At 40.8% G+C, this 14622-nt stretch overlaps 1 protein-coding gene across 2 annotated transcripts in view; it reads left to right on the top strand.

Annotated features, from left to right (window-relative positions):
* Positions 1–14622, top strand: part of TMLHE (trimethyllysine hydroxylase, epsilon) — an 88788-nt gene that overhangs the window by 27049 nt on the left and 47117 nt on the right. For both annotated transcript variants that reach the window (XM_055438310.2, XM_055438309.2), the window contains exon 3: positions 4499–4675. In XM_055438310.2, coding sequence (XP_055294285.1) covers positions 4499–4675 — 177 coding nt within the window. The remainder of the gene's footprint in view (positions 1–4498; positions 4676–14622) is intronic.

The following is a 14622-nucleotide window of genomic DNA, read 5'->3' as shown; positions in this document are numbered from 1 at the left end:
GGCAAAACTCTCTTAGCCTTTCCACTGCTTCATTTTGAACTCTAAGGTCCAACTTGCCCATGATTCCAGGTATCCCTTGACTTCCTAACTTTACATTCCAATCCCCTTTGATGAAAAAGATTTTAGGGGGATGTTAGTTCTAGAAGGTGTTGTAGGTCTTCATAGAACCAGTCAACTTCAGCTTCTTCAGCATTAGTGATTGAGGCATAGACTTGGATCACTGTGATGTTGAATGGTTTGCTTTGGAAACAGACTGAAATCACTCTGTTGTTTATGAGATTGTACCCAAGTACTGCATTTCAAACTCTTTTGTTGACTATGATGGCTACTCCATTTCTTCTAAGGGATTCTTGCCCACAGTAGTAGATACAATGGTCATCTGAGTTCAGTTTGCCTATTCCTGTCCATTTTAGTTCATTGATTCCTAAGATTTCGATGTGCTTGCCATCTCCTGCTTGACCACATTCAATTTACCTTGATTCATAGACCTAACCTTCCTGGTTCCTATGCAATATTGTTACATCATCGGACTTTACTTTCACCACCAGACACATCCACAACTGAGCATCATTTCCAGTTTGGCCCAGCCTCTTCATTCTTTCTGGAGCTATTAGTAATTGACCTGCACTCTTCCCCAGTAGCTTGTTGGACAGCTCCTGACCTGGGGGGCTCATCTTTCAGTGTCATATCTTTTTGCCTTATCGTATTGTCCATGGAGTTCTTGAGGAAAGAATACTGGAGTGGTTTGCCATGTCCTCCTCCAGTGGACCACATTTTGTCAGAATTCTCCACTATGACCTGTCCATCTTGGGTGGCCCTGCACAGCATAGCTCATTGAGTTAGACAAGTCCCTTCACCTCAACAAGGCTATGATCCATGAAGGGGTGGTACAGTTTAATGGCCAGCTAACAATTGGACAGAGGTTAAACTAAAAACTTTTAGTCAATAAGGTTTCCACCCTTTGCCATTGCAACTGTATGTAGATTGGGGCACACAAAGTTTAGGCTTTTCATAAGTTTGTCTCGACTTTCAGTTTCTGCCACACTTTACATGTTTCCATTGTGCCAGCAGTGGGCCTTACATTACTCCAGGGACATGTAGATAACTAAGGCCCTTTCTAGTCTCTCCTAAGTATGCACACAGCCCTGCCTGTGTATACAGCCTTGCTGAACACTGGACATGTGAGGGGGCTTTCCCAGGCCCACTATTGCTGTCTCCTTCCCTTGATCCCCTTCATAGATTCTTGATTGTTCTGCTGGTCTATTGCTTGCCCTAACCAGTATGCCAGATGGCTTTCTTGGTTTCCCTGTCCTGGTACACCTATTGCTGATGGAGCTGCTGAGGGTAAAGTAGGGGTGAAAGCACCTCAAGCTGAAGCACACAGATCCCCACTGTTCTTACCCAAGAATCAATCATTTTTCTTGACTAAGTGCTTTTTAATTTGCTGGAGGCCTTTGGTCAATTTCCAGGGTCCAAAAATGGTTGTTATTGATAATTTTGTCCAGTTTTATCATTGTTATTGGGGGAAAAGATTTTCCAAGCTCCTTACCCTGCCTTTCCTGAAGTCTCAACCTCAGATTCCTAAGACTACATTTTGAGTAACACTAGCATAGGACTTTGGGGTTGGACAACTTGAATTCTTGTCCTGCCTCCACACCTAATGATTATACGATCTTACAAATTAATTTAACATCTCTGAGCTTTAGTTTCCCGTCCTTAAAAAGAGAATTGCAACATTGTACAAAGTCAATTTGAGGAGTGTAGATATACTGAATTTTTAAACTGTTGATTAGTTTCTCAGTAAGGATATACCACAGTTTATTCAGCTGTTTCTTCACTGCCCCACTGATAGACAATCTTATTTTCTAATTATTTTGCTATTATAAACAAAACTATTATGAATATCCTTGTGCATACCTCCTTGCATGTGACAGTTTCCATAAGGTAAGTACTGAGGTGAATTTCTGAGTCAAGAAAGTAATATATATTTTTTTTATTATTTTCGTAGAAACTTCAAGATTGCCATTCAGTGTGTCATCACCAATTTATATTCATATTACCAATGTTTGAGAGCTTGCATTTCCCCACATCATTTGAAAACACACGTTTTAATCGAACTTTAAAAAATTTATCACTCTGATGAATAAAAAATGATATCTTAATACCCATTTCTCTGATTGCTCCTAAAGTTAGAGGAGTGCATGCATTTACTATTTACCGCTGGTGACTTTCCTATTGATATCCTTCAGTTGTTTTTCTACTGAGTTTTTATCCTAATGATCATAAGGATTTATTCAATATACTGGGTATTAATCCTTTTATGTTAAAATATTTTTCCTGTTGTATTTTAACTTTTTACACTTTGCGAAACAGAAGTTTTTTATTTTCACATACACAAATTAGCTTTTATGCTTTATGTGTCATATTAAAATACTTTTCCTTCTTCAAATTTGTCAATATATAATAGTTTTATATTTTACTTTATCAGTAATTACTGTTTAAGCTGATGTGAATCTAGAATCAATTTTTTCAAATATTCATTTTTCTAAAACTAATTATTGAAAAATCTATCATTTTACTACAATTGCAAAGTGCCACCTTTAACATATACCATATTTCCTTATACACTTAGGTCTATTTTGAGACTATTCTGTTCCCTTGATTTCTTAGTCCATTCTGCATGAATATCATACTTTTTAAATGACTGTAGCCTTATAATATATTTTTATACCTATAAGACTTCCCTTCCAAGCCTTTTTCTTCGTCAAAATTTTTACTTTGTTAATTCTGAATATGAATCTTGGAATTAGCCTGTCCAGTACATGAAAATTTTCATGGGGATTTGGGTTGGAAGTACATGGAATTTTGTGTATTAATTTATGGGAGAATTTCTGTCTTCATTTTTGAATCTGCCCAACTATGAGCATATTTTTCCATTCAAGTTTCCTTCAAGTCCTTCAGAATTTCTCCATAGTTACCTTCCACATTTTCAATTATTCACAGACACTTTATAGTTTTTATTCCTGTTATAAATTTGAACTCATTTTTATTTACCCTGTCTAAATGAATAATCTGATGTATAAGAAAGTGTTTGATATTTTTTGGTAACTTTTTCTTTTGATACATGTTCAACTAACAGGAAAGTTGCAAGAATAGTACAAGGACCTCCTTTATATCCTCTGTCCATGTCTGTTTTCTTTTTATATACATGAATGACTTCATTTTCCAAATTTAGAACTCTGATCTGTTTTGAGTTTATCTTGGAAGCCTGGTGACAATATGAGGTATGGACTCGATTTTATAGTTTTCCAAATGATAATCAGTTGTCCCAACACCATTTATTAAAACGTCATATTTTCGACAGTGGTTATATGTGCCAGTTTTTACTAACCAAATTTCTATGTGCATTCATATATATTTTTGGACTTTTAATACTCTTCTGTTGTTTGGTCTGCCTATTCCTATACCAACATCACACTATTTTAATCGTAGAAGTTCCATGCTATATTTTAATATCTAGTAAGCTTTTGAACTGTGGTGCTGGAGAAGACTCTTGAGAGTCCCTTGGACTGCAAGGAGATCCAACCAGTCCATTCTAAAGGAGAGCAATCCTGGGTGTTCATTGGAAGGACTGATGCCAAAGCTGAAACTCCAATACTTTAGCCACCTCATGCGACGAGTTGACTCGCTGGAAAAGACTCTGATGCTGGGAGGGATTGGGGGTGGGAGGAGACGGGGACGACAGAGAATGAGATGGCTGGATGGCATCACCGACTCGATGGACATGTGTTTGAGTGAGCTCCGGGAGTTGGTGATGGACAGGGAGGCCTGGCTTGCTGTGATTCATGGGGTCGCAAAGAGTCGGACACGACTGAGCGACTGAACTGAACTGAGGGGGCCAGTGTCCTTCGCATTGCTTTCACTCATTTTTTGGTAGAAGAATTTTTGAAGGGAGTTTTCTGAATCCAGATTTTTTCAGTTCAGTTCAGTCGCTCAGTCATGTCTGACTCTGCGACCCCATGAATCACAGCACTCCAGACCTCCCTGTCCATCACCAACTCCCAGAGTTCACTCAAACTCATGTCCATCGAGTTGTTGATGCCATCCAGCCATCTCATTCTCTGTCGTCCCCTTCTCCTCCCGCCCCCAGTCCTTCCCAGCATCAGAGTCTTTTCCAGTGAGTCAACTCTTCGCATGAGGTGGCCAAAGTATTGGAGTTTCAGCTTTAGCATCAGTCCTTCCATTGAACACCCAGGATTGCTCTCCTTCAGAATGGACTGGTTGGATCTCCTTGCAGTCCAAGGGACTCTCAAGAGTCTTCTCCAGCACCACAGTTCAAAAGCATCAATTCTTCGGCGATCAGCCTTTTTCACAGTCCAACTCTCACATCCATACATGACCACTGGAAAAACCATTTAGTTTTCCTAAATATTTTATTTATTTTTATAGAATAAATAACGTCATAAATGCTAATAAAAGAATGTGATCTTTTCCCTAGAACTGCAATATGCTAACAATGTGATGCGCTTTGATTATGTCTGGCTTCGAGACCACTGCCGCTCAGCATCTTGCTACAACTCTAAGACTCACCAGCGCAGCCTAGACACTGCCAGCGTGGATTTACGTATCCAGCCAAAGACCATTCATCTGGATGAGACCACACTCTTTTTCACTTGTGAGTAGACAGGAGACCTGACCTTCTTTGGGTACTTTTTAAAAGAACAATTGTTTTATCAAAAATGGTTTGCCCCTTTACAAAGTAGGATATTCTTCTAGTTACTCTTCCTTTTTCCTTTCTTTGGAAACATTTCTTTTGTATACCTTTTATTTTTCTTCTTAAATAAAATTGTTATAATCTACAGCTAACATCATAATTTTGAAAAATATTTTTTCAGCTTTATTGAGATATATTTGACATATCTGTATATATTGTGAAATGATGACCACAATAAGCTTGGTTAACACATTCATCACCTCACATAATTAGCACGTTTGCATGTGTGGCTAGAGTATTAACGATTTACTATCTTAGTAACTTTCAAATATACAATACAGTATTGTTAAGTATATCACTGTGCTATACATTAGATCTCCAGAACTTATTCATCTTATAACTGGAAGTTTGTAGCGTTAACAAACATCTCCCATTTCTTCAAACCCATAGCCTCAGGCAACCATCAATCTACTCTCTGTAGACAGTATTTATCTTTCTCTGTCTGTCTTACTTCAAGATCTATCTATCAATGTTGTTGCAAATTGCAGGAATGCCTTTGTTTTTATGGAGAATAATATTCCACTGTATTTATATACCACATTTTATTTTTCTACTTATGCATCGATGAACACTTAGGTTGTTTCCACATCTTGGCTATTGTAAATTGTGCGGCTATGAACATTAAGGTGCATGTATCTTTTTGAAACAATGATTTTGTTTCCTTTGGATATATGTTCAGAAGAGGGATTGTTGGATGATATGATTCTTTTATTTATTTTTTTCCAAAGTGGCTACACCAATTTAGACTCCCATCGACAGTGTAGGAGAAGTCCCTTCTCTCCACACCCTCACCAACATTTGTTGTATGTTGTCTTTCTTTTTTTGAGGAGGGTAGTGACATTTGAGTTTATTTTTTTCTTTATTTTTAATTAGAAGATAATTAAATGTGTTAATTTCTGCCTGTGTTGTCTTTTTTGATAATAGCCATTCTGACAGGTTTGAGGTGGTATCTCTGATTTGCATTTCCCTGATGATTAGAGATATTTAGCATCTTTTCAACTAACATCATCCATAATGGTGAGACTGAACACATTTCACTTTCATTCTTATTTAACGCAGTTCTGGAACTTCTAGTCATTACAATAAGGCAAGAAAAGAAATAAAATTCATATATATTAGAATGGAAGAAATAAAACTATATATTTATGGTTTTCATGGAGGGATAGATATGTAGACCAACAGAACAGAAAAAGAAACTGAGAAATAGAATCACAAAAATATAGTCAACTGATCTTTGACAAAGGTGCAAGAGCCAGTCAATGAAGGAGGATAATCTTTTTAACTAATGATGCTGAGATAATTGGACACTCATTGGCAAAAGTAAAAAAAAAGAAAAAAGAAACTTCAAAGTTTCACACGTTATACAAAAATTAACTCAAAATAGATCATGGACTTAAATGTAAAAATAAAACTGCAAAACTTCTAGAGAAGAATATAGGAGAACATCTTCAGGACCTTGAACTAGGTACTGACTGGCACTAGAAATAAATAACTTTCAAAACTCAATATAAGAAAAACAATCCAATTAGACAATAAATAAAAGACATGCACAGAGGTTTCACTGAACAGGATGTACAAATGACAGATAAACATTTGCAAATATGTTCAGCAATATAAGCCATTAGAGAAATAAAAGTTATTAGCACAGTAAAATTTCACTATATACCTAGCAGAATGACTAAAGTAAAAAAAAAATCGTGATAACACAAAATGCTGTAAAAGATTTGGAAAAAGAAAAATTCTATCAGTTATACACTGCTGGTAAGAGTATAAAATGGTTTGGCTACTTTAGGCTTCCCTGGTGGCTCAGTTGGTAAGGAATCTGCCTTCAATGCAGTAGACCTGGGTTCGATCCCTGGGATGGGAAGATCCCCTGGAGAAGGACACGGCTACCCACTCCAGTATTCTGGCCTGGAGAATTCCATGGACTGTATAGTCCATGGTGTCACAAAGAGTTGGACACGACTGAACAATTTTCACGCACACACTCTGGAAAACAGTTTGTCCATTTCTTTTGAAAAAAAGGACTAAACATGCAAGTAACCATGTGTGTCTGACTCTTTATGACCCCATGGACTGTAGCTTGCCAGGCTCCTCTGTCCATAGAATTTCTCAGGCAAGAATACTGGAGTGGTTGCCATTTCCTATTCCAGGGGATCTTCTCGACCCAGGGATTGAACTTGGGTCTCCTGCATTGGCAGGCGGATTCTTTACCACTAAACCACCTGGCAAGCCTCCTGGGAAGCAAGTACGATACAACCCAGCAATTGAATTGATAGGCATTTATTCCAGAGAAATGAAAACTTATGTTCACACAAAAATGTGTACTTTAATGTTCACAGCAGCCTTATTTGTAACAGCCAAGAACTGAAAACTACCTTAATATCCTCCAATGTGTGAGGTGTTAAACAAATCATCCACATAATGAAAAACTATTCAGTAATAAAAAAGAATGAAAGATTGATATGTATGATAACTTGGGGAAAGCAAAAAGGAATTACAGTGAAGGAAAAATGTAACTGCATGATTCCATTTATGTAACATTCATGAGATAACAGAATTATAGAGATAGTGAAAAGATTAGCAGTTGCCAAGATGAGAGGAGGAATAGTGTGGCTTTAAAGAGTTAACATGAAGGAGTCTTGTGGTAATGGCACACTTGAGTATTTTGACTATAATAGTGGTTACATAAAGCTTCACATGTAATAACACTGCATAGAGCGCCCACACACACACAGAAATAATTATATATATAGCTCGCAAGATCTGAATGAGCTCTGTGGATTCTGTCAGTACCACTTTCTAGGTTTTGATATTGTCCTGTGATTGTACAAGATGTTAAACATTGGAGAAGGCTCAGGGAAGGGTGCATGAGACCTCTTTTATATATTTCTTTCCGACTTTCTGTGAAACTGTATTTCAAAATATAAAAAAAGCATTGGAAGAAGAAATATTTATTTGACTATATTTTATTACTGATTTTTCTACAATGAAAAGAAAATATACCATAGATAACACTTAAATTTTCCAGCAAGTATACTGGAAGATGATGCTGTTAAAGTGCTGTACTCAATATGCCAACAAATTTGGAAAACTCAGCAGCAGCCACAGGACTGGAAAAGGTCAGTTTTCATTCCAATCCCAAAGAAAGGGAATGCTAAGAATGTTCAAACTACTGCACGATTGCACTCATCTCACACACTAGCAAAGTAATGCTCAAAATTATCCAAGCCAGGCTTCAACAGTATATCAACTGTGAACTTCCAGATGTTCAAGCTGGATTTAGAAAAGGCAGGGATCCAGAGCTCAAATTGCCAGCATCCGTTGCATCATCGAAAAAGCAAGAGAGTTCCAGAAAAACATCTACTTCTGCTTCATTGACTATACTAAAGCCTTTGACTGTGTGGATCACCACAAACTGTCAAAAATTCTTCAAGAGATGGGAATACCAGACCAGGTTCAAGAAGCAACAGTTAGAACTGGACATGGAAGAACAGACTGGTTCCCAATAGGGAAGGGAGTACGTCAAGGCTGTATATTGTCACCCTGCTTATTTAACTTATATGCAGGATACATCATGAGAAACGCTGGGCTGGAGGAAGCACAAGCTAGAATCAAGATTGCTGGGAGAAATATCAATAACCTCAGATATGCGGATGACACCACCCTTATGGAAGAAAGCAAAAAAGAACTAAAGAGCCTCAGGATGAAAGTGAAGAGGAGAGTGAAAAAGTTGGCTTAAAACTCAACATTCAGAAAACCAAGATCATGACATCTGGTCCCATCACTTCATGGCAAATAGATGGGGAAACAATGGAAACAGTGAGAGACATTATTTTGGGGAAATCCAAAATCACTGCAGATGGTGATTGCAGCCATGAAATTAAAAGACGCCTGCTCCTTGGAAGAAAAGCTATGACCAACCTAGACATCATATTGAAAAGAAGAGACATTACTTTGCCAACAAAGGTTCATCTGGGGGGCGGTCCCAAGATGGCAGAGGAATAGGACGGGGAGACCACTTTCTCCCCCACAAATTCATTGAAAGAACATTTGAACGCTGAGCCAATTCCACAAAACAACTTCTGAATGCTGGTGGAAGACATCAGGCACCCAGAAAGGCAGCCCATTGTCTTCAAAAGGAAGTAGGACAAAATATAAAAGATAAAAAGAGAGGCAAAAGAGGTTGGGACGGAGATCCATCCTGGGAAGGGAGTCTTTAAAAAGAGAGAAGTTTCCAAAAACCAGGAAACACTCTCACCGGCAGGTCAATGGCGAGTCTTGGAATCTCAGAGGGCAACATAACCGGGAGGAAAAATAAATAAATAAATAAAACCCACAGATTACGTGCCTAATGGCAACTCCCAGCAGAGAAGCAGCCCAGACACTCGCATCCACCACTAGTAAGTGGGGGCTGGACAGGGAGGCACAGGCTGCAGGCTTCTGGTAAGGGCCAGGCCTGAATGCCCCGAGGGCAATCTAAGGGAGCTAACTTGAGATAGCAATCCACACTTTTTTGCTATCCTGCGAAAAGCCCTAACCTAAAATGGCAACCCACTCCAGTATTCTTGCCTGGAGAATCCCATGGTTGGAGGAGCCTGGTGGGCTACAGTCTATGGGATCGCAAAGAGTTGGACACGACTGAGGGACTTCACTCACTCAAGACACTGCCAGGCCAGTTCACAGAGCAAAGGAATGAGCAGAACTAGCTGGCTGTGGACCGGCGCATTCCCTGCAGGAGACAGGCAGGCAAAAGCAGCCAGAGCTGGAAGGGGACAATCACGGCCCCAGAGAGGCATCCTCTACCAAACTGCAAGCAGGCTTTATTGCTAACCAAGACATCTTGGGATCCTGGATGGTCGACATCCACCAGGAGGGTCGCAGCCAGAGATCAGCTCAGCAGAAGAGACACACGGCACACCTGAGAAGGTGCGCCCATTTTACACTCAGAAAATCGAGCGACTGGGATGGGGGAGGTGATAAGAAGCACCCTCCAACAACTGGGTGTGACTGCGCTTCACCAAGCACCTGGTCACCTGAGCTGCTCGGACATGGCAAGGGCATAAAACGCAGGCCCAGCCAAGTCTGCACCTTTGTGGAGTACCCAAGAACCTGAACCTGAGTGGCTTAGACCTGGGAATTGCACATAACCCAGGGCCCACCTCAGACAGTTCCCGGCAGAGCACCCTAAAGCCTGAGAAGTGTAGACCATGAAAGCACACACGCTGTGAGCGGGGGCAAACCCAGTGCGGCTGAAACACTGCGAGCACTCCCCACACATGCCAGTGATATTTGTTTGTAGTGTTCCTCACTCCCCACAGCACGACTGAACAAGTGAGCCTAAAAAGTGACCACCACCACCTACCTGTGTCAGGGCAGAAATCAGACACTGAGAGACCACCAAACAGAAGAAGCTAAAATAAACAGAGGAAACTGCTTTGGAAGTGCAATAGATTAAAACGCTGTAGTTAGCACTGACTACATAGGAAGAAGCCTATAGATCTTGAGAAGTATAAGCCGGATCAAGGAACTATCTGAAAATGAACTGATCCCACACTATCCACAACAGCTCCAGAGAAAATCCTAGATATATTTTTACTATTATTTTTTAATTAAATTTTTTTCTTTATATTTAACTCCTCTATTACTACTTTTGGAGAAGGCAATGCAAGATACTCCAGTACTCTTGCCTAGAAAATCCCATTGACAGAGGAGACTGGTGGGCTACAGTCCATGGGGTCGCTACTAGTTGGACACAACTGAGCGACTTCACTTTCACTTTTCACTTTCACATATTGGAGAAGGAAATGGCAACCCACACCAGTGTTCTTGCCTGGAGAATCCCAGGGACGGGGAAGCCTGGTGGGCTGCCATCTATTAATTTTCATTTTTATAACCTACCATTCAGATCAGTTCATTTCAGTTCAGTCGCTCAGTCATGTCCAACTGTTTGCAACCCCATGAATCATAGCATGCCAGGCCTCCCTGTCCATCACGAACTCCTGGAGTTCGCTCAACCTCATGTCCATGGAGTCGGTGATGCCATCCAGTCATCTCATCCTCTGTCATCGCCTTCTCCTCCTGCCCCCAATCCCTCCCAGCATCAGAGTCTTTTCCAATGAGTCAACTCTTCGCATGAGGTGGCCAAAGTTTTGCCAAAAAAAGACCCTATTTTTAAAGCAAACTTCATATATATATATTTTATCATTTTTGTGACTTTGTTTTGTTTTTTAATATTGTATTTTTGAGAACCTAACCTCTACTCTAGATTTTTAATCTTTGCTTTTTGGTGTTTGTTATCTTGTACCTGTAAGAACCCAAGCTTCAGTACCCATTTTTACTTTGGAGTGAGATTAGTGGCTTGATTGCTCTCTCCCCCTTTTGATTCTCCTTTTTCTCAAGCAGGTCTCCTGTATTTTCTCCCTCTCCCTTCTCTTCTTTACCCAAATCTGTGAATCTCTTTGTGTGTTCCAGGCTGTGGAGAACACTGAGGGAACTCATTACTGGCTGGATCTGTCTCTCTCCTTTTGATTCCCCCTTTTATTCTCCTGGCCACCTCTGTCTCCTTCCTATTCTCTTCTCTGTGTAACTCCGTGAACATCTCTGAGGGGTCCACATGGTGAACATATAGGGAAGTGATGACTGGCTAGCTTGCTCTCGTCCCTTTTGATTCCCCCTCTTCTCCTCCTGGTCACCTCTATCTCCCTCCCTCTTCTCTTCTCCATATAACTCTGTGAACCTCTCTGGGTGTCCCTCACTGTGGAGAAACTTTTCATCATTAACCTAGATGTTTTATCATCGCTGCTGTATAGATGGAGAAGGCTTGAGGCCACTTTAAGAATAAGACTGAAAACCAGAGGCAGGAGGCTTAAGTCCAAAACCTGAGAACACCAGAGAACTCCTGACTCCAAGGGAACATTAATCAATAAGAGCTCATCAAAAGCCTCCATACCTACACTGAAACCAAGCACCACCCAAGGGCCAATGAGTTCCAGAGCACGACATATCACTCAAATTCTCCAGCAACACAGGAACATAGCCCAGAGCTTCAATAAACAGACTGCCCAAAGTCACACCAAACCCACTGACATCTCAAAACTCACTACTGGACACTCATTGCACTCCAGAGAGAAGATATCCAGCTCCACCCACCAGAACACTGACACAAGCTTCCCTAACCAAGAAACCTTGACAAGCCACCAGTCCAACCCCACCCAAAGCAAGGAACCGCCACAATAAAGAGGAACCATAAACTGTCAGAATACAGAAAGGTAACCCCAAACACCGCCAGAGCCGGCGTCTCTCGTGTCTGAACTGTGAAATTCCAGATGTTCAAGCAGGTTTTAGAAAAGGCAAAGGCAGCAGAGATCAAATTGCCAACATCCGCTGGATCATGGAGAAAGCAAGAGAGTTCCATAAAAACATCTATTTCTGCTTCATTGACTATGCCAAAGCCTTTGGCTGTGTGGATCACAATAAACTGTGGAACATTCTGAAAGAGATGGGAATCCAAGACCACCTGACCTGCCTCTTGAGAAACCTGTATGCAGGTCAGGAAGCAACAGTTAGAACTGGACATGGAAAAACAGACTGGTTCCAAATAGGAAAAGGAGTACGTCAAGGCTGTATATTGTCACCCTGCTTATTTAACTTATATGCAGAGTACATCATGAGGAACACTGGGCTGGAAGAAGCATAACCTGGAATCAAGATTGCCAGGAGAAATATCAATAACCTCAAATATGCAGATGACACCACCCTTATGGCAGAAAGTGAAGAGGAACTCAAAGACCTCTTGATGACAGTGAAAGAGGAGAGTGAAAAGTTTGACTTGAAGCTCAACATTCAGAAAACGAAGATCATGGCATCTGGTCCCATCACTTCATGGGAAATAGATGGGGAAACAGTGGAAACAGTGCTTATTTTCTTGGGCTTCAAAATCACTGCAGATGCTGATTGCAGCCATGAAATTAAAAGACACTCCTTGGAAGGAAAGTTATGACCAACCTAGATAGCATATTAAAAAGCAGAGACTACTTTGCCAAAAAAGGTCCGTCTAGTCAAGGCTTTGGCTTTTCCCGTGGTCATGTATGGATGTGAGAGTTGGACTGTGAAGAAAGCTGATCGCCAAAGAATTGATGCTTTTGAATTTTGGTGCTGGAGAAGACTCTTGAGAGTCCCTTGGCCTGCAAGGAGATCCAACCAGTCCATTCTAAAGGAGACCAATCCTGGGTGTTCATTGGAAGGACTGATGCTAAGGCTGAAACTCCAATACTTTGGCCACCTCATGCGACGAGTTGACTCGCTGGAAAAGAGTCTGATGCTGGGAGGGATTTGGGGCGGGAGGAGACAGGGACGAGAGAGAATGAGATGGCTGGATGGCATCACCGACTCGATGGACATGAGTTTGAGTGAACTCCGGGAGTTGTTGATGGATAGGGAGGCCTGGCGTGCTGTGATTCATGGGGTCGCAAAGAGTCAGACACGACTGAGCGACTGAACTGAACTGAACTGAACTGAACCCCAAACACAGCAATATAAACAAGATGAAACAGCAGAGAAATACTCACCAAATAAAGGAACAGTATAAATGCCCAGCAACCCAAACAAAAGAGGAAGAGATAGGGAATCTACCTGATAAAGAATTCCAAATAATGATAGTGAAAATGATCCAAAATCTTGAAAACAATTTTGAGTTACAAATAAATAGCCTGGAGACAAGGATCGAGAAGATGGAAGAAAGGCTTAACAAAGATCTAAAAGGAATAAAAAAGAGTCAATATACAATGAATAATGCAATAGATGAGATAAAAAACATTCTGGAGGGAACCAATAGTAGAATAACAGAGGCAGAAGATAGGATAAACCAGGTAGAAGATAGAAATAAATGAAGCAGAGAGGAGAAAAGAAAAAAGAATTAAAAGAAACGAGGACAACCTCAGAGACCTCTGGGACAATGTTAAACGCCCCAACGTTTGAATCATAGAAGTCCCAGAAGAAGAAGACAAAAAGAAAAACCATGAGAAAATACTTGAGATAATAGTTGAAAACTTGCCAAAAATGGTCACCCAAGTCCAAGAAACCCAGAGTCCCAAACAGGATAAACCCAAGGCAAAACACCCCAAGACGCACATTAATCACATTCAGTTCAGTTCAGTTCAGTTCAGTCGCTCAGTCGTGTCCGACTCTCTGCAACCCCATGAATCACAGCACGCCAGGCCTCCCTGTCCATCACCAACTCCCGGAGTACACTCAAACTCATGTCCACAGAGTCGGTGATGCCATCCAGCCATCTCATTCTCTGTCGTCCCCTTCTCCTCGCGCCCCCAACCTTTCCCAGCATCAGAGTCTTTTCCAGTGAGTCAACTCGTCGCATGAGGTGGCCAAAGTATTGCAGTTTCAGCTTTAGCATCAGTCCCTCCAATGAACATCGAGGATTGATCTCCTTTAGAATGGACTGGTTGGATCTCCTTGCAGTATAAGGGACTCTCAAGAGTCTTCTCCAACACCACAGTTCAAAAGCATCGATTCTTCAGCGATCAGCCTTCTTCACAGTCCAACTCTCACATCCATACATGACCACGGGAAAAACCATTGCCTTGACTAGACGGACCTTGGTTGGCAAAGTAATGTCTCTGCTTTTTCATATACTATCAAGGTTGGTCATAACTTTCCTTCCAAGGAGCAAGCGTCTTTTAATTTCATGGCTGCAATCAGCATCTGCAGTGATTTTGGAGCCCAAAAAAACAAAGTCTGACACTGTTTCCACTGTTTTTCCATATATTTCCCATGAAGTGATGGGACCAGATGCCATGATCTTTGTTTTCTGAATGTTGAGCTTCAAACCA

The sequence above is a fragment of the Moschus berezovskii genome, chromosome X (assembly GCF_049115385.1).
Source record: "Moschus berezovskii isolate FMDL1 chromosome X, NW_MosBer_1.0, whole genome shotgun sequence".
Lineage (NCBI taxonomy): Eukaryota > Metazoa > Chordata > Mammalia > Artiodactyla > Moschidae > Moschus > Moschus berezovskii.
The sequence above is the reverse complement of the archived record's forward strand: the minus strand, read 5'-3'. Positions and strand labels throughout refer to the sequence as shown.